Source organism: Harpia harpyja, chromosome 3, assembly GCF_026419915.1.
Source record: "Harpia harpyja isolate bHarHar1 chromosome 3, bHarHar1 primary haplotype, whole genome shotgun sequence".
Classification (NCBI taxonomy): domain Eukaryota; kingdom Metazoa; phylum Chordata; class Aves; order Accipitriformes; family Accipitridae; genus Harpia; species Harpia harpyja.
In genome coordinates, this window is record NC_068942.1 from 10323537 (window position 1) to 10347041 (window position 23505).

The 23505-nt window shown below is 42.3% G+C and overlaps 1 protein-coding gene across 7 annotated transcripts; it reads left to right on the forward strand.

Moving 5' to 3' along the window:
* Positions 1-1714: 1714 nt before the first annotated feature.
* On the forward strand, positions 1715-20505 carry SNX3 (sorting nexin 3). 7 transcript variants are annotated; one of them, XM_052781370.1, is made up of 5 exons: positions 1715-2031; positions 15060-15155; positions 15538-15662; positions 16013-16100; positions 19824-20505. In XM_052781370.1, exons 1-5 carry the CDS (start codon positions 1870-1872, stop codon positions 19881-19883), a joined length of 531 nt encoding a protein of 176 aa, XP_052637330.1. In that variant the 5' UTR covers positions 1715-1869; the 3' UTR covers positions 19884-20505. The 7 variants fall into 7 exon arrangements, 6 of the variants coding, with proteins under 6 accessions (XP_052637330.1, XP_052637331.1, XP_052637334.1 ...); XM_052781371.1 differs by lacking the exon at positions 19824-20505 and adding an exon at positions 16834-17639; XR_008234292.1 differs by having other exon boundaries at positions 1717-2031; positions 15949-16100; positions 19824-19878.
* The last annotated feature ends 3000 nt before the right edge of the window (positions 20506-23505 follow it).

A 23505-nucleotide genomic window follows, 5' to 3' on the forward strand; every position in this document is an offset into this window, starting at 1 on the left:
CATCTCTGCTTTCTGATTATCTTTTTCTTAACACAGACAACTGCTAACCAAACTTGCCAGATGTTAACTTTGAATCTCTCAGCTGTGATTTGTGGGCAGCCTACTATTTTGCCTACTGCCTAGACACAGATTTTTAGAAAAAAATGTAACTAGTTTCCTATAGTCTCATTCTACCTGCATAGAATGTTGTGTAGACATAGAACATAGTGACCCCAGAACACTTTCACAAGGAAAATGATATATGCTTTTAATCATTGGAGGGGTACTGTTATGAAATATAAAAAAATTCTGGAAGACCTCTGAGTCATTTAGAAATATTAGCCATGGGTTAATGTAATTTCTATTCACTGATGTCTTAGGTGCACCAAAAAGGCAAGCATTCCACTTCTTTTGGCAATATTTCTTTTATCGTAGCACACCATCTACCTGAGACAGGTACAGAAGAATCAAAGACCTAATGTCTTGGGAGGGAACAATCGCATCAGCCCCCCTTCTATCATTCTTTTTTCTATCTTTCTTCAATGCCCTAAACCACCTTCCCCTTCTGGAAACACAGTTTTCCTTTCTTATCCTTTCCTTTATAAGAAATGAGCACAAACTGTTACATTCGTAAGCTGTGAGGATATAAAAACTGGGCCACTTGGTTATACCGCTATTAAATGCGTATCATTTGTGAAAATTCAAGAACTTGCTGGTTTTTTAAAAGCTGTAAGGCTGCTACAGGCAACATTGCCATCTCACTTTCAGGTTGGGTCAATAACCTTGAAAACTTTGTTTTCAATACAGAGCTTTTGGTAGGCATCTCCTCCAGCCTCCACTTATACCTGGCTGATTCCTTTTGCCTAACACCTTGCATATACAGCATTTCCTATCCAGTCCTTTCACCCTGGCTCTCAGCATTTCATATCTTGGTTACAGCATTGCCTTCTTCCCTGACCTTGACGTGTACAGTTTTGTTCATGTCCACTGACAATGCCGTTGCAAAAATCATTTCGTATTCTCTCACACCGAGACCTAGGTTATGCTTCTGGCTAATATACCAACCTAACCTACCTGGGATGCCCCACCCGTAATGAACAGCAATCCTTCCTTTCTGCACTCTTTAAGGGCTGCAGGTGAAAAGCCGCAGCCAGGAGTTCTGTACCATTATTACCACATGTTGTTAAAACCTTCTTCGGTTCAAAACAAATCGGTTAGCTTGCCGCTGCGCTGACCGAATCGCATCGCCGTTGTCTGTCTACGTCCCTGATCCGTGCAACCGCATCAACCGAGGCCGAGGCCTCACGGGGGGCCAGGCCCAGCCGAGCCACCCCGGGGTCGCCTCCCGGCGCGGCCTCCCGCGGCCGCCCGCACCGCACAACCCTCCCCCCCAAAACACGCCGCCGCACAGGGGCTCCTTCCCTGGACGAGAGGAGGGGACTCACTGCGAGCCCCAAGCGGGAGAAATCAGCGCGAAGACCCCGGCCGCTCCCTCCTCCCGCCCCACAGCACCCCCCGCGCCGCCGAGCCCCTCAGCCCGCGCCCGGCCCGTCGCGCCGCCCGCCTGTCGGGCGGGCCCCTGAAAACAGCTCTCGCAGCCACCGCCCCGCACCTCCCGCGCACGCCGGGACCTGTAGTTCGGAGGGCGGACGGCCGCGCCGGCCCTAGCGAGGGGGGCGGCCGCTGAGGACTACAAAGCCCAGCCTGCCTTGCGCGCGGCGGCGGGCCCATCCGCTGGCGGCGGCGGCGGCGTGGGTGCGCGTTGCCGGGCAGTCAGCTGGCCGCGGGGCGATAAGAGGGCGGGCGGCGCGGGGCGGCGGCGCTCGGTGCTCGCTCCCTCGCTCACGTCCTGCCGCGCTCCGGGGGGGGGAGAAAGGCGCCCGCTCCGCCATGGCCGAGACGATCGCGGACACCCGGCGGCTGATCAGCAAGCCGCAGAACCTGAACGACGCCTACGGGCCGCCCAGCAACTTCCTGGAGATCGACGTGGGCAACCCGCAGACGGTGGGGGTGGGCCGCGGCCGCTTCACCACCTACGAGATCCGCGTCAAGGTGAGGGTCCGGTCCGGCGGGGCGGGGCGGGGGGGGGGGACGCTGGCGGCGGCCCCGGCCCCGCTGCGGCTCGCCGAGGGGCCGGACCCGCCGCCTCCGTCCCGGCCCAGGCGGGCGGCCGGGGTCGCCCAGCGGGCAGCTCCGCGGGCTACGTGCGCGCCCCTCCGGCGGCGGGGCCCGGCGGCTGGGAAGCAAATATGAGGCGAGAGAAGGCGAATGCGGGGCCTGTGTGTCGGTGTTGGGCTCCGGCCGGCTCTTATGTAACCGGGAGGGGTGTCCCCGGGCCGGGGTGGCGGTGACGGGCTGCCGCCGCCGTGTCCTTCAGGGCCGGTTTCGCAGCTAATGCGGCGAGTACCGCTGGGGAGGTGATGGCAGAGCAGCAGTGGGCTTCATCCTCGGTGTGAGAGCAGGCCCCAGCTTCTGCGAGCGACGGGAGCTCGTAACTCCGAGGGTCTGGTGGTAGCGAAGACAACGCATCTCGGTGAAGATAACCAAAGGACAAATGCTGTTTCAGCACTGCTGTGCACAGCTGTCATTAGACTGAAATATTGCTGTACTGTGAGCAATTGCTTGCCTGTTTTGAAGTAAATAGAAGAGGGCAAACTCTCAGCTCTCTGAGGTGTAGTAATAGGGGTGGATCTGCCCAGAGAAGGATGTCAAGTTCAGGGTTCCAGTAGCCTCAAAAACCCATAGAGAATGTGTAAATAAGTCTAGTGGGCACATGTGCTAGATCAATGCTAGCTGAAGTGATAAGGTGAGTGTATGCGGGGGAGGGCTTCCTGTTTTCTTTTGTACCTGAAATATAAATTGAGTGCCTAATAAATGGGGCTGTTTCTCACCGTGTGTTATCAAACTTTTTCTGAGTAGCACTACATGCCTTCCTAGCTGGAAGGGCCATGTTCACTGACTTGCCCCAAAGGCTAGTAGTTTTAAGCTTGAAAAAAACTATGTGAAGTCATTACTGTGTTTCCTGGTCTTTCTAGTTTCATAAACAGGGCCTGGAGGAGTGGACAGAAAAATGCAATATCTATGGCATGGTCCTTGCCTGTGGCTGGCAGGGACTTGAGGCAGGGCACCCTTTTAGTCTACGCTGCCAGGCATAAGTTCAGCTGAGAAAGATAACCTCGTACAATTTTATCTTTTTTTGTAGCTTGTGGTTGAGTCTACTACCTTGTATAGCTTTACTCTGTCACAGCTGATTGAACCTGCTCAGTTATTTCAGGCAGTAATAGAGGGTGAAGAAGCCTCATTGACCCACTGCACACCTTCACTGCAATGAGTTCTTCTTTCACTGGACACCATAGAGTGCCCATGCCTTCATGGCAGGGGAGGCTTCAGCTGGGGGGCTGCTGCCTTGATGACTAAAATTCTTCAGACAAGACTAAAACCCTGTGTGCATTTTCTGGTATTAAAGGTCCAAGTTCTCAGCTTAGTGTAACTTTACTTAAAAAAGCAAAATCAACTGAGATCTGAAGCTACTAGGGAGGATACTTCTTTAATTCTGATGCTCCTAAATTGTCATGTCCAGTAGCTATGCTCATGTTTCAGGATGTGTCCAACCAATTGTAGCCTGTGTTTGGCCTCTGTGTGAGGACAAACTAGAACTTGCCGACTTGTGTTGCATTACACTGCCCTTATCGGGACCCTAGCTGTCCACTTAGCAGAAAGATGTAACTCTACCTTGCTGGGAAGTATTTGTGCCTTAAGTTCCTGATGACTTTTCTTTCCATGAGACTGAGCATTTGGAATTGCTGGATCCAGGGAAGATGATACAAAAGGGACTTAGCTATGATATGGCCTTGAGAATGAGACCAAATTTGCTGGGATTAAAAAAATAATAATTTTTTAAAAATCCCCAACTGAAGTTCTTCAGCAGAAAGGAAAGCAGAAAAGCAAGTTTTGACACAGATTACTCTTGGCCCATATGCTGTTTGGGGTAGAAAATTCTGGATTCCTGTTGTAATGAAGACATAGAAGTGACTTGAACAAACGTACACTGTGATAATACTGTGACCTTCCTCTATTCTTCCTCCTAGTCTGACTGCTATATAAACATTGTTTCCTCCACCCTCCTTACTGGCATATCTGCATGCTTGTATGCAGGACTATCTCTTATAATATGTGATCATTCCCTTTCCAGTTGTGTACCACTGTACACATAGTGCATCTGTGCTGTATACATTCACAGCTATCATGAACTGTAAAACTGAGTTTTAGGTCTCCGTATGCTGGAAGGCTACAGAGCAGGTAATACAAGTCATGCAGAATTATGTTCGCTGTCTAAACTTGTATCAATTAACTGCTTCTCAGCAGAACACAGACCATGTTGCTAATACGCAAGTTACAGCATGGGAGAAGAGTTCGAACTTGAATTGCTGTAGTATTGTATTTCTAAAAGGTAGGCCTTGTAATATAAGCTGCTTGTTGGAGCGTGGCAGACAATAGCCACCAGCTTGCCTCTGTGGTTTGACAACTGCTTGTGGTCACAGAAAGTAGCAGCTGACATTCGCAGTTTCCCCCAGCAGTGCAGCAGAACAAATGTGAGAAGATGGAGTGAGTTACCTGTGTCATATCTGGAAAGCTATGTCTTCAACTAATACCTTAAAATGTTAAATGGTGCAGAAATGGATGGCTTAACTGCTGCCAAGTTCTTGTAAAAGCTATTGATAGCCTCATGTTATGGCTGGAGATCATGCTAAGCCAGTAACATTGTCAGAGGACACTGAGATTCATGTTTGCATTGATGCAATTAGACTTGTACCATTGTCGTGGTGTTTATGAACTCGATCCAAGGGTAATTCTATCTTTATTGTTTTCTGTGAATCTCAAAGCTTAACTTTTTTGGAGAAGACTGAGCTTGCTAGCACTCTTGAACTGATGTCTGATAATTAATATCTTGCAAAAAGTACTTGTGTGAAATACTGCAGAGTTCCCCCAAAGGTTTTATTGGCAAGCTGTCTACTGATATTGCAGCTGAAGCATATCTGTTGCTTGGAAAACAATAAGTGGAACAACCTCATGCTTTAGTTCTTGTATTGCTGTACTCATGAACTTCTGGTGGAAGTTGGAAAGCCTAATGGGGAACTCAAAAGTTTTAGGTAGACTGCTCAGCAGTAGACTACTGGATAAGCAAGTCAATTGTACTTCAGTACTTAGGAAGGTTTTTCATAGCATGTGTCTCTGCAGGCTAGTAGGATTGCTGTGCGTTGTGGTAAACATATGGTACTTTCACAAGCAGTTAAGCTCTTTAAGAGTGCTGCGGGTAGAACCTGTACAGCACTTCCAGTGGGGCAGCTTAATTCACAGATGGTCAGTTGGCCGAAGTATTGACTTTCTGAGCCTGAACTTGCATTAAGTAACATTCTGTTCCTGGCAAACTGGACAAGGTGTTGGCAGAAAGCTTTCTACTGTAGTAACCAGTATAAGGCACACAGCGTAGCAGTATGCCACTGCAGTGCAGCTTGGCAATGAAAGTTAAAGATCTTGTTCAGTAATGGTAAATGACAGAAAATGCCATCCTGCAGTGCCAAAATGGCAAATTTGAGTGGGTCATGTTCTTGACAGGGTAGTTGAGAATTTGCTTTCCATCAGTAGCATTAGGCAGTGAGTTTGTACCATTCTGAGGTATCCTTTGTGTGAAGGCTTAGGGCGAGCTAAAAAAGGAGAACAATGCAGTAAGGTGTAAAGCTCCAAGTGCTTTTTCTAGTGAAATAAAACTTGATAAAATAGTCGTCTAAAGGTATCTAGATGATCACAGTAAGGTGACTGTGCAGTGGCTAAAACTAACATAATCAACTAGACTGCCTGTTGAAAGTAATACAAACTACTTCATTGCCTTTACCACTTGAGGTAAAGTGTGAACCAACAGTTAAATTCTCAGTATAAATACCCTTGCATGCTATATGCTGTTTCTCATGAGTCTTTATTAGCTGTTCACTCAGGAACCACCAATAGAGGGGTGGTGGTTGTTCCCTCCTACTTGTTACACCTTTTCAGGGTGGGCTTGTGCATGTCAATACTCTTCAACAAGGGCATGTGAAACACCTGTTACTATTTATGGGCTGTAAGCCAGTCTTCTCTCTAAATTCCAGGAAACAAAGGTAGAACAAATATTATCCTATAGCATGTCTGCAGTCCTCAGTCCAGTTCCAGGTATCATTTGACTTCCACTGTAGTCGAAACAAATAGTTTTCCTGGTAAGCGGATCAACGGGAACATCTTTGCTCAGATTCTGTGCAATAGCTTCAGTTGCTAAATCTTTTAAAGAGGCAAGACTTAAGCTTTACAAGCAAACTCTGATCCTAGCAGCTGGTGACACACTTCAGAGCTGTACACCCACTGTAAAAGCAGTGCCATGGGAGATAAGCACATTGGTTAAATACTGTCAACAAAGCATATGGATATCCAGGAACTTGCTACATTTGGGAAAATAGCCCTTTGTTAACACTGTTTCATCTGTTATTTTTTCTGTAAAAGTGACTTCTGTGCTGCCCATTTTAGTTGGGTTTGTCACCTAGACTAAAAGGTTAAATTATCTGTTTATGGTTAGTGAGAACTTGCAGAGAAGTTATTTTTAATACTCAATAATATTATTAATATTCAAACTGACAGAACTAAAATAAAATACCTGTTACAGGAGCTACTAGTCCAAGTAGTTAAAGAATTCTTTTTAGTCAAATCAAATTTAAACAAAACGCCTTTGTCATCTTAATTATGTTCTTTAATGTTAAATGGCCTGTTGCCTCTAATCAGCATCACTAAACTTGGCACTAAGGCACACCTTAGCTTCTCGAGGTTCCATGGCTCAGTGGCTTGTCTTGAGGTGTAGAAAGGTAACACCTTGCTGCTGTGCTTCCAGATGGTGTGAAATGCATCACTTGGGTGGTGCCAGTGCTCTTCAAGGCAGCAGTCACCTTTCCTGTATCTTCTGCACAAAGACTTCTGTAGACCTTCAGAGGTACTTGACTACATATGCCCAGTGTGGGGAAGGAAATGAACACACAGGCTGTAAAGTGCCTGCAGTGTTAAGAATAGTATTGGTCTCAAAGGATTGGGGAAGTATATCAAAGTACTGCTAAACTTGAGCTGCTTTTGAAAGTCTGTTCTTGTCTTAACCCTTTTTTTTTTTTCAAGACATAGCTTGGATACAGTATTTGCATTTCAGCATATTTATAGTAGTCTAACTTGTATGACTGATTTGAGTCTGACTTCTGTGATCAAATCAAGTCAGAGTAAGATGGTAAATGAACTGAAAGTATAACTTGCTCAGAAAGCACTTGTCTTATGCCATGGTGTTGCAAAGTGGCACTCTTGATTTGGTGAACGTGTCTTTGAAATGTTCTGTCCTTGAACGGTACCAAATTTCCTGTCCTTCATGTGTTTGGCACGGTTTGAAGTTGCAGACTCTTTTCCCACCATGAGAAGAATCAAATCTGCTGCTACACATAGTTGACATCAGCATTGTTCAGTTTCGTAGTCAGTGAAGCTTGTGGTGGAGTAATGACTAAACACTGACTCAGTGTGGATGTGTTTAGGGATGCATAATCAGCACTAATTCTCTATTTCTCTACTACTGCAAATCTTGCATCACACTGCAAGTCTGCTCTAACTCTAGTTAATTACTCTCTTAATACCCTATTCTAGACACTGCTACCAGCTAGATATTTTTAGACTCCTCAAAGAATAAAAATGCACTGTTTCAGGCGACTTTGTTTTTCTGCTTTACAGCCCAGGTACTGCATCTTTACAAACATTAACTGTTCCATTGAGCAGTAATTCAGAAAAGCATATCTGGAAGGCTAAGAACTTCCCAAGACACTGACTAGGGAGACAGAGAAGTGGAATGGCTTGGATGAAAAACTTCTGAAGCAAGGAGAGTGGATTTACAAGTCTACTGCATGTATTAGCTCTGAGCAGCTGATTTTTGTGTAGAGGTTTTTGATTAAACTAAGTTCAAGAGCCTAGTCCAAAGGTACTGAACTAGTTTAGTGTTGATGTCTGTTACTGTGTAAATAAAATAACCAAGTCTCTGAATAGTGCTTCTTATTAGTATACTAGTTTCACTGGTGACTTGGAATCTTTTTATTTCTGTGCATACAATGTGGGCCTTGATTGTCATGTATTAAGAGTGCACTCTAGTACAGTGCTGAACAGACCAAATCAAATGGGACAATGACTAATCTTTGTAGGACAGATGGCTGTGATCCAGGTAGGCATGTGATGCCAGAGTACTTTGATACATCTTTATTTTTAGGTGGCTTGCCAAGAAAGTGTCAGCTTGAACTTTAGAGCAGTCAGGTCTCTATTGTTTTTATCTGGGGGAATAAATAATGCGGTGTAGATTTATGAGCTTCTAACTGTAGGGGAATTATTTTCTTTAAAGTTTTTTCACTTGGTAATGCAATGCCAGTTGCACTACTGCAGGCTGTTTTAGCAAGTACATAATGCAAATGCCCTATGAAGCTCTAACACTGAGTGTAGGGTCTGAAGTTGCTGTTGCAGCTGTGACTTTTGATGTGAGAAGGATTGAGTAGCCCTAATGTTCTGATCAAGGTGTAAAAACAAATATTTTACCGACTGAAGACAGGTCTGTGAATGTATTCCTTCTGTGGCTGTTTCTTGAGAATCCAGCTCAAAACTTCTGTCATGGGAGGATCTTCTGGGGCACATGACAGTATAGTTTGTTTTGGCCACAAAGCTGATCTTGAAAGCGTAACCATAAGCTAGTGTATAGCAGCTTCACTCTAAAATCCAGGAAAAAAAAACATGAAGCTATATCTCAAGTGGTTTAAAGCCACCTCTATACCTGGAAATAAAGCTTCAGAGACTATTTCTATGGGCCTAAGCTGCAGCACCCCCTAAGTGTTAAGATATGCTACAAATTAATGGAGAGGAGCTATCAGCCTTTCTGTAGCTGTTAGGTGCCTGCTTAATGTGAATGTTACTGCTCCAATAAAACTGGAAATACGAAGAGAATATTTTGCTTAGTATGCCTACTTCTATACTAGTTACTTATTGCTTGTTTCTTGCATGTTTGAAGTGTAGGGATACTGGACTGTCTCTAGTTTGCAAAGCACATTAAAACTTTTGTTCCTGGTAAAAACTATCAATTGCAGCAATCCACTGCAATTTTGTTGGCCCTATTTGACCATAGCTAGTAGATGTCACCTAATGATGCTAAAGCATCAACTTAATGTGATCCCTCTTCAGTCATTCTCAATGAGGAATGCATGGTACCATTAGTGGGCCAAACCAGAGCATATGGCAGTTATACCTTGCAATTGTGTAAAAATAGCAGTCCCTTCTCTTTTAAAAGGAATATTTGGTATTTCAAAGGAGGCTTTGGCTTGCTAACCCTGAAATAATTATCCAGAAATAATTACTAATTCTGCCTGGGTGTTATAAAAGTCTTTGCCTGTGTGTGTCCTTCTTAAAGCGGGCTCCTGTTTTTACCTATGGCTTCTGAGCATGGAACCTGAAGAATAAAGAATCAGTAAACAATCTGTTTTTCTAGACTTACCATGCTTGGAGCCTTTTGACCATGGCATACCATAATTCAGCTGTTCATGATGTTGGTGAACTTGATCAGGTGATGATAGATGCTGCTTGGCAAAAACCCAGACACCCCTATGCTAATTTTCATAGAGCAGCTCTGAGCTCAAGGCATTGGACTTGGCAAAGGTTAACTCTTGTCAGAAGACTGATAGTCTTTGTTGTGTTGCTACTAGGATTTCACTGCCTTAGTCTTTAAGATGGAAAACATCCTAGCTCCATGTCTCAGTATTGTGGAGTGAGAAGCTCTATAGTTCTTGGTATAGCTTAAGTCAGCATTGTTTAAAACTTGGGTGTATACATATGGTCAGATTTTTCAGTGTTCTATTAACTTCAGATTTTTTGCATGTAGTAGATAGACCCGGACATCAAGTGGATAAAAGGGGAGGTAGAACACTGCTTTGATCAAAAGGACTGAAACTTAGAAAAATAACAACCCCTTATCTGACCTTTTGCAGTGGGGAAAGAGGTTTTCCTTCAGTAAAGTACACAGCAAAAATCTAAACTCCTAGCAACTGAAGTTTAGAGCACATTTGCCTTCTTGCTTTTTATAATTGTAGGAAATGGGGAGGTAGCTGCTTATGTCAAGTCGGGACGGAAACAAACCACTGGCAAGGTTTCTGCAATAACAGTGGACTGCTGGAGCCAGTTTCTTCTACTAAAGGACAGCAGGCTCTTGCGTTAAAACTGTAATACTTTTTTTATCCACCCTGAATGCTACTTACTGTAATACCCCAGAGCTCCCATTGGCTGACTGTAAATGTAGCCAAAGGGTGTAGTCTGTTGACAAAGATTACAGCTTGTATGAAGAGATAGTAAGAAGCTTGAATTTAGCTTTTGAGAGTCAAGGCCACAAACTTCTATCAAAAGTGCGCTGATTGCTTTCTTTCACTCTATTTTAATGGAAATAGAGTTGTATCAAGGCTACCATAACCTACTTGAAAAGACAACATCAAAGTAGGTGCTATGGCAACAGTGAAGCTTTATTCTCAGTCTGTTAGGAGTGGGAGACATGGGCAATGCAGTGCTGCTGCTGAGTTACATTGGCAGATGAGGAAATGAATCCAATTTACCTCAAACTATCCTGGACAACTACAGCTGTGGAGTTTCTGCAGTTGTGGGGGTGGACTGGGCTGCAGTGACATTCGGAGTCAATCTTGTGGTGTGTCAGCACGCTCTTTGAAGGAACCCAAATGCTGTTTGCATTCAATTTATGTGTGGGAACAAATTTGTAGGAGCAAGTGTGGCTATTTGCAGGGCTTTTTCCACTCACTGGATAAATTAATCTAGTCTAGATAACAGAACACTTGAAATTACTTAGAATTGTAAACTAATGTATTTTAAATAAAGTACTCTAATTTTCCTCCTGTTTTTAAGGTAACTTGTATGCCATAATGGCTGCACTGGAGACCTGTGTATCTGAAGCTGAATGGACAGTATTGACTAGTACTCGGACTACTTGCATTCTGTCTGTGAAAGCCTCCTCACTTGTATACATAAACAATTTCTGGACTTCTAACTGGGCATAGCTTGGGGATTGACTGTAGTAACAGCTAGAAGACTGTTACCTGGTTATCCAAGCTACTGTCTTTAGGACTGTCATTTACTTCTGAGATGAATTGGGAACCTTCTGAGCTTGGAGTTGGACTTAGAGTTTGAATATGTTATAAAAACCTAAATGTAGCTGAAGAAACATGCTTACTGTGAATACTGGTTTTGCCCTGAAATCTATTAGCAGGCAACCACTGCTTCCCATTACCAGTTTGTTGAACACTAGCCAAATGACTGTAGAAACTTGTTTGGCATCAGAGTGGAGAAATGCAGGAGTGACTTAAGGGTCTGGGTTTGTCATCTGCTGTTTAACTATGTAATTTAACTTGACACCAGTTATAACAATGTTTATTCCAGTGTACTGGCTTGGCCATTAACTCACCCAGCAGAATACAGACTGTTAGTTTGACAGTAGTCAGAGAAAGCCTAGTGGGTATCTACATATAGTCTGATACAGAAGCAGTGCTAGACAGAATCTGTCTTGTCTTACCATCTTTCTATGCTTAGGATTTTACGCTATGTGGTGCTTCTGCAGAGCTGGTTTATTGGTCCTTCTGGAATAATGCTTTATCTGCAATTCTGACTAGTAACTTATGGTTGTTTAATGTCTTAGGTAGTGCATAATCCTTTCAGGTTGAGGGCTTGCATTCAAACTGCTAAGAGGCATGATTTTGGACTAGGAAGTTGTTGAAAATGTTTTGGTAAAAATGAGACTAATTATTACACTGTAGAAAAAACAAATTGCTGCAGTAATTATGCTGAATTTATCAGAGGAATGAGCTATGCTCCAGGGGCTGTGCCAAACTGGGTCATGAGTTTCATGATAGTAGACTTTGCAGCTCAGCAGTCCAGAAAGCCAACACTATAATGCTGAATGAGCATGGGGAGAAATGTTTGTAAAAATGAAACTAGCCTGACTTCAAGTTTTGTGCCTTACTCTTATCTCTGTTCTAGTAGGCAAACAAAGCATGGACAGTGTTCAGAATAGTTACTGGCACCTCAGTGACTAAACAAGGATAACTCTTAACATAAACTGTGAAGCTGAGAATAACTTTTTTGATATCCTGTATGGTCTTAAAGTGACACTTCAGTAGAAATTGAAAGTTTCTGTTGACACCCTAGGGTTGTCCTTCTACCAAATTCTTGCCCAGTGATAGCCTGTGCTTCAGCAGCTGTTTGGCTTGCTTAATGAAAACCATCTACCCATGGTAGCCAGAGGCAGTAGGATGTGCTGAAACCCCTCCTACTGAAGGAAAAAGTTGTCTGCTCAAACAGGGTAATAATCCATAATGAGAAAGGCACATGCAGTAACTTCAGATGTGAATATATCCTGAGTTAAAAATAGGGACCTAAGATGTGAATAGGTTAAACTGTATAGAAGAGTATTCTCAAATTGCTTTTTTAAAATAGATCCTTTTTAACAGCTGCATATCTGAAGAACACTGCTCTATCAGTACTAACTTCTAGAAGGTGAATTGCTGCAGTTTCTGGGTTTTAAGTAACACAAGGTTTAGAAGTTGATCTCAACAGATAGTTCTAATTCATATCCAGGCCAAATGACAGGGACACGCATGTTCCTTTAGTGTGTAGTTGTCAAGTTGTGACTTGTAAGCCACTTAATTTAATGGGAGCCTTCTAACATACTCTTCAGTTGAAACGTTTCCTGTGCTTATGTTCAAAATGGAAGAAGATTTTGGAGCCTAGAGGGAAAACAAGTACTCTTAACAGTTCTTTTCGCCAACTTGCTAGCTGGGCTAGCATGTCAAAAGTTCAAAAGGGATTGTAGAAGGTAAAATGAACTCAATTGGCACTTCTACCTGACATTATACCTGTAAGCCTGATATGTTGTTTAGAGATTAACTTTATAGACTTCATGCCCAGAAGCATGAAAAGAGTTCCTGAAGACCTGGGGACTCATTGTTTTTTAGCTGCTTTTATTCAATTCTAATCCCTCTTGTAAGTAACTTGAGAGCAGAATGGAATATTTTCTGCAGGTGAGAGCCTATATGTTAAATATTGTAAAGGACTTTCTACCCAAGACACTGACAAAGGGTTGATATTGTAATGTGGAAGGCTGAACCTGTTTAAAAAGCCAGTAGCTGAAATCGGAGAAAAATAATCCAGTACTTCTGGGAATCTCCTTCATGTACTCTGGGGGACCTAGCTTTATTCAATCTTGAGTATTCTTATCCTCAAGACAAGAGTGTTTATAAAGCCTGACTTCTGACATAATAAAATTGCACTTAAGACTATTATTAGTCACTAGTACAATCAACAATGTTTTACCTGGGAAGGAGAGCTTGATTACTTTTAAACATTTAGCAATAAGAGATTTCATAAGAAAATACTCTTCTGTACTTTATCATTTGTAAATCATGGACTAAATAGCATAATGTGAAAGTACACAACTAACTTCTCAAGTACTTTTGAACTGTGGCAGCTAAAAAACTTGTTATTGTCTGGAGGTAATACAATGGCCCATAGTCATAGGCCTGCCTAGTGCAGGGGAGTATGTCTGCAATTAAACCTGTTCTGAGCAGCCAAAAGTATCACTCAATGATAGCTTAAGCATACATCCTACAAATTATACTGTACAGAGATACCCACTCAAACTGCGACCAGAAGTTCAGTGAGATGGCTTACAGCTTAAAATAAAACAACAAAAAAATAAAAGCCACCAGCCAAGAATGACTGCTGTGCTTCTGCCAACAGGAAGACTGGGGATAACTGTAGTTCCATGTGAACATCAGCTTCCTAGGGTACTCCTCAAGAGTCTTCTTTAAAGGTGTATTAAGACAGTGAATATGCAGTCTGACAACAGTAAGCTTTATTCTGCTACTGCTGTTTATGTATGGTAATTACAGGCTCTTGGTCTTGCTTTTAGTAGGTCATAATGCCTATAAATGTTTTTGTAACACTCTAGCCAGTTTGCCGTATCAATGACATGTAAGCTTCAGAGTGTGGTCTTGGTGCTTTCCATTCTGGGGATGTCATTAGGAGAGTGTTCCCTCAATGTCTACTGTTAAAATAATGTGCAAGTTGGCTTACAACTGTGGGATAACACTGTACCCCAAGAATGAACAGAAGTAATACAGGCTCTCACACAACTTAATGTAAGGACATGTATCAGGGTGCTTGTGTATTTAACATGGTCTTGTGCAGCATTATAGCCTGGCTCCCAGTTGATGTCTCTTTCAGGGGTGTTGAGTTGGGTGCTGACTCCTAGCCTTGTTCAGGAAAGTTCTGTCTAATCAAGCTCTGCTTGGTTTAACTTTGTAGTAAAACAGTCCTATCTCATCAGCACTGAATGTTGTGTTGCATCTCAGCCTTCTTGGCTTCTTTGGAGCTATCCAAACTTGGCAGCTTGTACTGTCACATCTTTGGCTTCATCTGTCCTGTATGGATTCACTGCAGGACTTGTTGATTTTGCTTTTGAAGATGTTGGAGGCCATGTTGTGTCAGGTAATAGAAAAGTACAGGAAGCTTGGTTAATGTCCTATGCTGGTACCTGAAACACTCCCTTGAATGCAGTAAGAGGAGCCTGCGTGGATTAAGATGACTTTTTCTTCCCACCTCCAATTTTGTACATGTATTGGCATTGGGAATCCAGCACCTGAGACAGTAAGAATAGCAGGTGCTTGTGCAACCTTAGGAACATCTCAAGTGGCCAGCAAATCTGCTAGGTGATATGGTGGTAAAATACCAGTGATTAGGATGCCTTATAAATGAGGCCTGCAGTTAAGCAGCTTGAGGCACAGCTTACTCATGTAGCTTAGAGAGCTTTATCTGTATTTCTGTATCTTGAGTGTTTCTCAATACTGTTGTTGCTTAAGTGAAACTAATTTGTAGCTTAACAGCTTGTTTCTTGCTTCTGTTTATCAAAACTTCTATTTTGTCTAATCAATAGCTTATGGTCTTGTTTTCAGACAAATCTACCTATCTTCAAGTTGAAAGAATCTACAGTCAGAAGAAGATACAGTGACTTTGAATGGCTAAGGAATGAACTAGAAAGAGAAAGCAAGGTGGGTAAAATGGAAGGTAAATACAAGTCTTTGTAGACATACAAAGAGTACTGATGCTGAAATGTTATCATTGTTATAAAGCATATGTATCATATAGAGCAGATACTGTGGTTGAAAATGTCTAGAACTAAAACACTGTCAGTCTTTCAGCAGACCTCAGTTATACAATGCTAGAGGCTGTTTCATGGTTTTGAGTTAATTTGGAGTTAGACTACTTGAATTTACCTTAACTCCATGGGCAGATACTGTTCTTCTCTGGTCACATTTTATTGCTTCACTAGGGATGTGATTCAGTTGGGTCCTCTAGGAGGAAGAGGTGGCATAGGAGGTGTATAAACTTGCTTACAGGCTGCACTTATGGATGCTTTTCTAAATCTTTCAGGTTGTGGTTCCACCTCTTCCAGGAAAAGCTCTTCTCCGTCAGCTCCCTTTCCGAGGAGATGACGGCATATTTGATGATTCCTTTATAGAGGAAAGGAAGCAGGCTCTCGAACAATTCATAAACAAGTAAGTGTTTGGTCTAGTTATTGGGAGACAAACCCAGAATTCAGCTCCAGAAAATTTAATTAAAGCTGCTAATCCTCTAACTATGGTAGCTGCACTAAGTTCAGAGTAATAACTTTCACATAATCTTGCAGTAGGACATACTAACATTGCTCATCCAGTGTTTAGTTTAGATGTCTTAGTGTTTACCTAAACAACTGAAATGAATGTTAGTGTTGTTGTTAATTTATGCAAATTACTACTAAAATTATAGCATTCAAAATAGTTCTACTTTTTCATTTCTGAAAAGGTATCCTCCACTGGGTGAACAATGGAGCTTACAATGGGCTTACAGCAGTTTACTTTGATTGCAGATGTGAGGTATTATCAGCTTGTGTAATGATGCATATTTTCTCTAATCATCATGAGAATCTTTATGAAGATGTAAAAACACTACCTGAGGTATGCACCTACATAGTTTGAAATGGATGCTTGGGGTTTTGTCACTGCCTTTCAAAGGGTGAGCAGAAATTATAGTAACAAAGTCTTATGATTCTTTTTCTACCATCTGACACTACTAACCACTCTCCATATATTGACTTGAAGAGCTACTTTAATCTCTTTAACAATGTGGATCCAAACAGTGGGTAGGAAGGAACACTGTCAGTTAACCAGCTCTTCTGGTCTCTAGAGCCAGCACTGTTCAGAGCAACTGGATTTGGGACTGCTCCCTTTAAAAGTTCAAGCTTGTCAGTTCCACTAGCATTCTAATCTTGTTCAATAGTAATGCTGTTTAATAGGGACACAGGATGTCTGAGTTAAGCCAGAACTTATAACAATCTGCTTGTCAGTTATTGTTAGTTAGTTCAGGCATGTATCTTTGGAGTTGCAAGTGACTCGTTTACTAAAATTGTCTGTCTTGTGCAAGTAAGTGTGTATGAAATCTTTAGTTTTTCTTAACATAGTTGCCTGTTAGCTCAAGTTAGAGGTATTGCTAATGGTTCTGAGCAGGTAAAATGCTTCAGACTGCTCTTGCCTCTGTTCAAAGACAAATAGAATCAATTTCCAAGGCATCTAGTTCTGCATTTACACTACATGAAGGCAGATATGCTTATAGTAAGATGGAATGGGGGCGGGGGGGTTAAGGCTATACAATCAAGGTCATGACTGTAAAGTACAACTTTTATCCACACAGGCTTGGGACTCTAAATGCTGAAGTGCACTTACTGAAAGTTTTGTATGCTGAGTCTAGCAATATGTGGGGGAAGAGGGCTGTTTATGTTCTGAAGCAGCTGATAGTACAACAGTCATCTTAACTGGAATCTCTGAAAAACTCAGTATAGCTGACAAAGGGAGTGGCCAGTTTACTGGTATCACTTGTTTAGTCCTACAGCAAGTAATAGGTTGATCTTGTGGAAGTGTAAAACTTCTTGGTCAATTTTTCCTCCTTTGAAACATAAAACCAGGCTGTTAATGAAGATATTGATGTAGTGGCAGACTTGAGTACAGCTGGAACAAGGCTCTTCAGGCACAACTCCTAGCTATTCAACCTCATCAATTTATTCTAATGGCATGACCAACTCATCAAGCAAATATTATTAATTAAAGTTTTGTACTATGTAGAAGCTTTAAGGCTTCTACCAAGTACTCTGGGTACTAGTGAACTTAGACCTGAAGGTAATTTGCATAATACATTCATATTGCTGCATTCTCAAAGCTAGTCTTTACCTCTAGAACTAGAGAAGAGTCCCTCAGATAACTGATACCACTATATCCAAAAAAGATCTTGGTGCACCAATGCCAGTTCTTGATACCCAGGAGTGTTAAGATAGATGTTGAGAAGCTTTATCCCTCTAGATCTAAAATCTAAGAGGGATTAAATCACAGCAGTGCAGCTTACTTGAGTCAGCTCTCTTGAGCCAGCTTGCTGGCACTACCATCAATACTACATAGAATGACATTCACAGGGGTGGCTATGTTGCAACATTCTTGTCTGCCTGAACCCGATGTTGTGGTTTAACCCCAGCCAGCAGCTAAACACCACGCAGCCGCTCACTCACTCCCCCCCCACCCAGTGGGATGGGGGAGAAAATCGGGAAAAGAAGCAAAACCTGTGGGTTGAGATAAGAACGGTTTAATAGAACAGAAAAGAAGAAACTAATAATGATAATGATAACACTAATAAAATGACAACAGCAATAATGAAAGGATTGGAATGTACAAATGATGCGCAGTGCAATTGCTCACCACCTGCTGACTGACACCCAGCCAGTCCCCGAGCGGCGATTCCCTGCCCCCACTTCCCAGTTCCTATACTAGATGGGATGTCCCATGGTATGGAATACACCGTTGGCCAGTTTGGGTCAGGTGCCCTGGCTGTGTCCCCTCCCAACTTCTTGTGCCCCTCCAGCTTTCTCACTGGCTGGGCATGAGAAGCTGAAAAATCCTTGACTTTAGTCTAAACACTACTGAGCAACAACTGAAAACATCAGTGTTATCAACATTCTTCGCATACTGAACTCAAAACATAGCACTGTACCAGCTACTAGGAAGACAGTTAACTCTATCCCAGCTGAAATCAGGACACCCGACTGTGGGATACATGAAAATTCTTGAAGTAGCAGCTGTGATGTGTAAAGGTCACCTTAGTGAAGAATTCTAAGGAAAAGCCAATGCAGAGCGAGGTATTCATGTGAAACCAAGAGCTGAATCTGAGAGCTCAGATCTAGTCTTGCAATTCAGCCACCAAATTGCAAGCCTTCCTGAAAGGGAGAAGAAATATGCTGCTGCCTCATCATCTTCTCCTGTATATCTTTCTCTTGAAGTTCAAGGCCAGCAACTTCAGTCTGATGGGGGTAAGAAACTCAAACTAAGAAACTCCAACTAGTTATTCCAGACTCTCTTCCTTCTGAACTAGTGTTTTGGACTGCTGCCCATTTACTAAAACCTGGCAAGATTGATAGGTTTTATGACTGCACTTGAAATAATCTATCAAAGCTGAATAGGAGAGCTCAGCTTCCTCATTAAAGGACACCTTCAATGACAAGTGAGTAGTAACAAGTGAATCTGTCCTGTGGTGAAAAAAGCACTAATAGATACATTTGGAGAAGATGCACAAAAGTGCTTGGAAGTACTGATGCTGAGCCACTGGAGTTAACTATGTATTACACCTGTTCCACTAGGTAACTTCCATTTAGAGTAGAAATGTTCTGACAGATATGGAGGCCATAAGGCTGACACAAGCTGTCCTAGGGAGGATGGGGGGGCTTTCTGTCTTAGAGGAAGCAGCCTGTCTTGGTGGACCAAACTGGATGTAGCTTTTTTCAAAACAAACTGCTTTAGGTTTTCATATGCATAAGTGATCAACTTCCAGGGATTCTGATTCTCTTGGATTTTTACCTACACAGAGGGCTGCCTGGTATTTTAAGGGTTTAAATGCAATACCTTGTTGTTTTCTTCCAAGCTTGGGAGTGTCTTCTAATACAGTTTCAGTTCCTTTACTGTTAAAAGGCTGGTGGCTCAGTCTACATGTGGAACAAAACTAAATCTACAGTAGAGATGCTGGTCTAGTCTAGAGCAGACAAGCTCTGTGTCTCTTATGTTTCATATCTCAAGACACCTGCAATTAACAGAATGGCCAGTACCCTCTGGCTGGGCATCAGTGCTGCTTGTAGTGCTAGGAATAGTGACCATGGTAAGTCACTGCACTGAACAGTGTCAGAGCCTTCAGAAGACCTTCACACCCCCTGGTGGAATAAGCCTTTAACTCTGCCTGGGCTAACTGCTATGGAATTAGGTGGAGAACTGAGGGGGTTAAGCAGCCTTTAGAAAGGTGTCCTGTGTCAAAGGCATCAAGACCTGTAAAAAGCTGCTTGGCTTGCTTAACTCTACATTTCCTAATGCTAGGATGGACACTTTGATAGTCCCCTCAATTGCAGGTGACAGATGATAATGTAATATGCTTCCAGATGATCAGAGGTAGCTCAGGGTTCCTATGGACTAACTTCATCTGGGGGAGAATGACAAGTCTTGCTGCCAGACATCATTCTAGTCGCCAACAGTGAACTGGAAGTGGGTCTATGCCTAAGTGCAGAACCATGGGTTATTGGTATAAAACTTTGCTCTGCTGACTAGCTGCAAGTAGACTTGATTTGTTAGTACTAATGCTTGTTTTTTCCTCTCTAGGGTTGCAGGCCACCCACTGGCACAGAACGAGCGCTGTCTTCACATGTTCTTACAAGATGAAGTAATAGACAAAAACTACACACCATCCAAAATAAGACATACTTGAGTTCTGAAAACATCTTCTCAAACATTAGTGGTTCTTATGCTTGGTTTTAAGAGGTTGTAGTTTGTCTTAGCATGCTGAGGATAAACAGGCACAAAGTTTCCACTAACATCAGTACACTGCTTGGTCTTTGCATATGCTTTATACCATAAAAGAACTCACTTGTCTTCTAGCTAAATCCCTCTCAATCCTTGATTTAAGAGTATTATACTATGAGACCATCCACCCCTTGCAATGTCTCACAAACCTTTCCACTCTTATTTGCAATGACTTAACAATGTTTACTGACTTGGCCTTACTTGAACTTGCACAGTTGTAGTGTCACGTGTTCACCTGTATTTGACTAAACTGCTATGCTGTTTCTGAGGTAGTCATCTGTCTGAACTTCTGTAGAAAGACTGCTTTATTTCTGATACCCTGTGTGAGAAACACTTATGCAATTGTCTTCAAGCTTGTAAAACACTTTATACTGAAGTAATGAGGGAATTATCTTTATATTCTGTAAGAGGAAAAAATCAAATTTATATACTAAAGTAACTTGTCTAAAGTTTTGAAATAAAAGTGAAAATGCACTTCAAATGTTTTGTCACTCTTGACCTTGAGTGTGGGGTATCTCATGCTTTCTGAGAAGCAGGGACTTGACTATAAGTGAACTGGTGTTTCAGCCTTGCTGTGATGCTCTTCTGCAATGTAGTCTTGTGTTACTATCAGCCAGCACTAAATACCCTTAGATGCTGGCAGTCACTGCTTAAGTGTTAAAGAACATACAAAGGTATTGAAGACTATTCCTGTGTTGTGGAGCCAAGGCTGGAACCCTATTCATGGTAGGCAGTCAACAGATCTGTGGCTTCAATAAGTTTGGAAAAAGAGTACATTTCTACTTGGCATGACAAGCATCAATCTAGCTTCAACTAGCAAGTGAAAATTATACCATCCTACAGAGAAAGGAATGTTGACATAACCTATAATATATAACTTCAGTCCTAGATTAAAGTAGCTCTGCTCTACAAATACAATTAGGGACATGAAGTCATACAAGCCTGTTGTAAGAGGTGATCATAGACCACTTACCTGAACATTAAAGGAAGGGGAAGCTGTAGTATTGTGTTTGTATGACCACTGGTAAAATACAGGTTGTTGATGCCTGAACTGCAGTTCACAGGCAATACTACTAAAGTTGCCTTTCTCACTAGATGCTTGTATGGCTGGAGAAGCTTCCTTAGTGCATCCAAATGTGACATGGGAGTTACCTATCCAGATGTTCTTGAAAACAGATTCAAGAACACTAGTAGCAATCTGATCCAGTGTTTTGTGCTATTTGGTAACAGTACATATTGGCTTAGGCTTGACTCTGCTGCTTTTTTCCTTCTTATACTTCTTATCACTGTAGAGAACATCCTACAAGCTTACTGGTGAAGTTATTAGTTTCTTTTAACTAAGACCATTAACCTTATTTATGGAAATCTGGATGTAAAAGACTGAACTGACAAATGAGGGTTTTATGTAGTACTAGTGACTAGCTACACTGAATAGTTAGATGCTGAAAAAATTGCTCTTTCCCCCTCATACGTAACAGACTGTGCTAAATCTCTCCAACAGTCCTATTAGTGAAACCAGGGACCAAAACTGACAGAGCCCACTTGCAGCCCAGAGCTGTCTAGCTTTTCAACACAGTCTAGCTTTTCAGTAAGTTCTTAATGTAAAATCAATTCTAAAATTCCCTGTGTTATTGAATCACATTTAAAAGTTGAGTTATTCTTGGAAATGGGGAAAGAAGGACTAAATGTATATGAAGTTTTATTATTTAGGTTTAGATACATAGTAAAGTGTGTTTCTCAAATGTTCTTTTCTGAGAGAAGCTTCTTTCAGAAATCAAAGTAAATGCCCCATCTTATCTCTAAAAGATGATGACACAATCTGTATCATCTGCTGGGGGGGGGGGGGAGAATTCAGCTGAAGAGGGAAAAGCTGCATGCTTGATGTCAAAGTATTGCTATTTCCAAAGTGAGGACTTTGGAGTGTTAACCTCTGAGGATGACAGGACATCTGCACTGGACTCTGGGCTTTCACCTGGCCTTCAGACTTTCCAGGCTAACTAGAGACCCTAATTCTAGTGTAGTGTAACTAGTTCTGCTTCTGTGCAATCTGCAGTACTGGGAGGAAGACATGGTCTGAGATTAGCTGTGCCTAAACCACAGAGATCTGGGCATTGTTCCCAGCTTGTGAGTCTGCTCTGCAGCTGGGCTAGGTCCTGCAGGTAAGGGGATGTGAGATGGGAGTGCACCCATTGCCCTGCCTGCTTTGCAACTGGGAGAAAGCCAGTATGCTCTGTTGCATCCTCTAGCCTGGGTGATCTAGGGACTGGGACTACAGCACACTGCAAAGTGTGGTAGCCTTGCAGTGTGGTTGCGGTTCGTGTTTATTGCTGCTCTGGGACAGCAGCGTGAATCTGATTGAAATGAGTGTTCTGTTATGGGTTCTGCACAGCACTGGGTTCAGCTTCCTTAGCTATAAACTGAATTGTCACAGAGTGGGGAACCACAATTGATTTTTATGCCCTGTCCAGTTCTTTTTAGCATAGAGAGCAGAAAATGGTTGAAGGTTATTACAGGTGCAGGAAAAACACTTCATAAAGTGTTTGTTGGTTTCTTTCTAACAATGTGCTATGCCTTGTGGTAATTGCATTCCCAAGTGCTCCATCCTAGTTTGTATAGAAGATGTTTTAAAGTCCTGTAGTCCATGCTTAGTCTCACCTGACTCATAAAAGACTGGTCTTGTATACTTTGTTATGGCTGTCTTGGAGAGGATAGAATGTGAGACCTAGCAGACTGTGCAAATGGAAGAGAGTTGGGGTGAAAACTTTGACCTCTGAAATGCGTGAGATTTTTATGCTTGGAGTCAAGGGAGCTAGGATTTCACTTGTGATCTGTATTCCTTGACACTGAAAACCAATGAGCCATTGATATACACTGTACATCTCCATCTGTCATTTTAGTGTGCATGGCTCTTCGGTCACTCATTGCCATATGAACATTATGTTGCATTTCCCTTCTCCTATTGCCAACTTGTTCTGTGCATTGGGAGTTGCTTACCTCTTTCTTTGGTGTGATTACACAATTGGACACCTTAATAAAACTTCAGAATCTTTTTAACTGAAGCAGTGTTTTTCTACTCATCACCCTTCGTTAGCTGCACAATTCACCAATATTAAAAATTGTAATAACATGAAACAGAAGACTTATACTAGGTTAGACCTCTGATCCATTCGGTATTGTGTCCTAGAAAAAGCTCTGTGTCAGCTCCTTGAGAAGGAAACCTTGCAGCAGGTGTATATTTGGATTAAAGAAGACAGCTCTATGCAGGACCTCAAGGTCCCTTTGTCCCAAGGCAGAATCACCTAAGCTGTTGCTTTAATCCTTGTCTAACCTGTTTTTTAAAACCACTGATGATGGAGACTCCACAGCATCCAAGGCAATCCATCTGAGTAGAGGGTATTTCTGTTCCCTGGTAAGTAGGGTACAGTGGAAGAAACTAATCCAGAAATAGAAGGACCAGCATTAAAAGAACAGTGACAAGTAA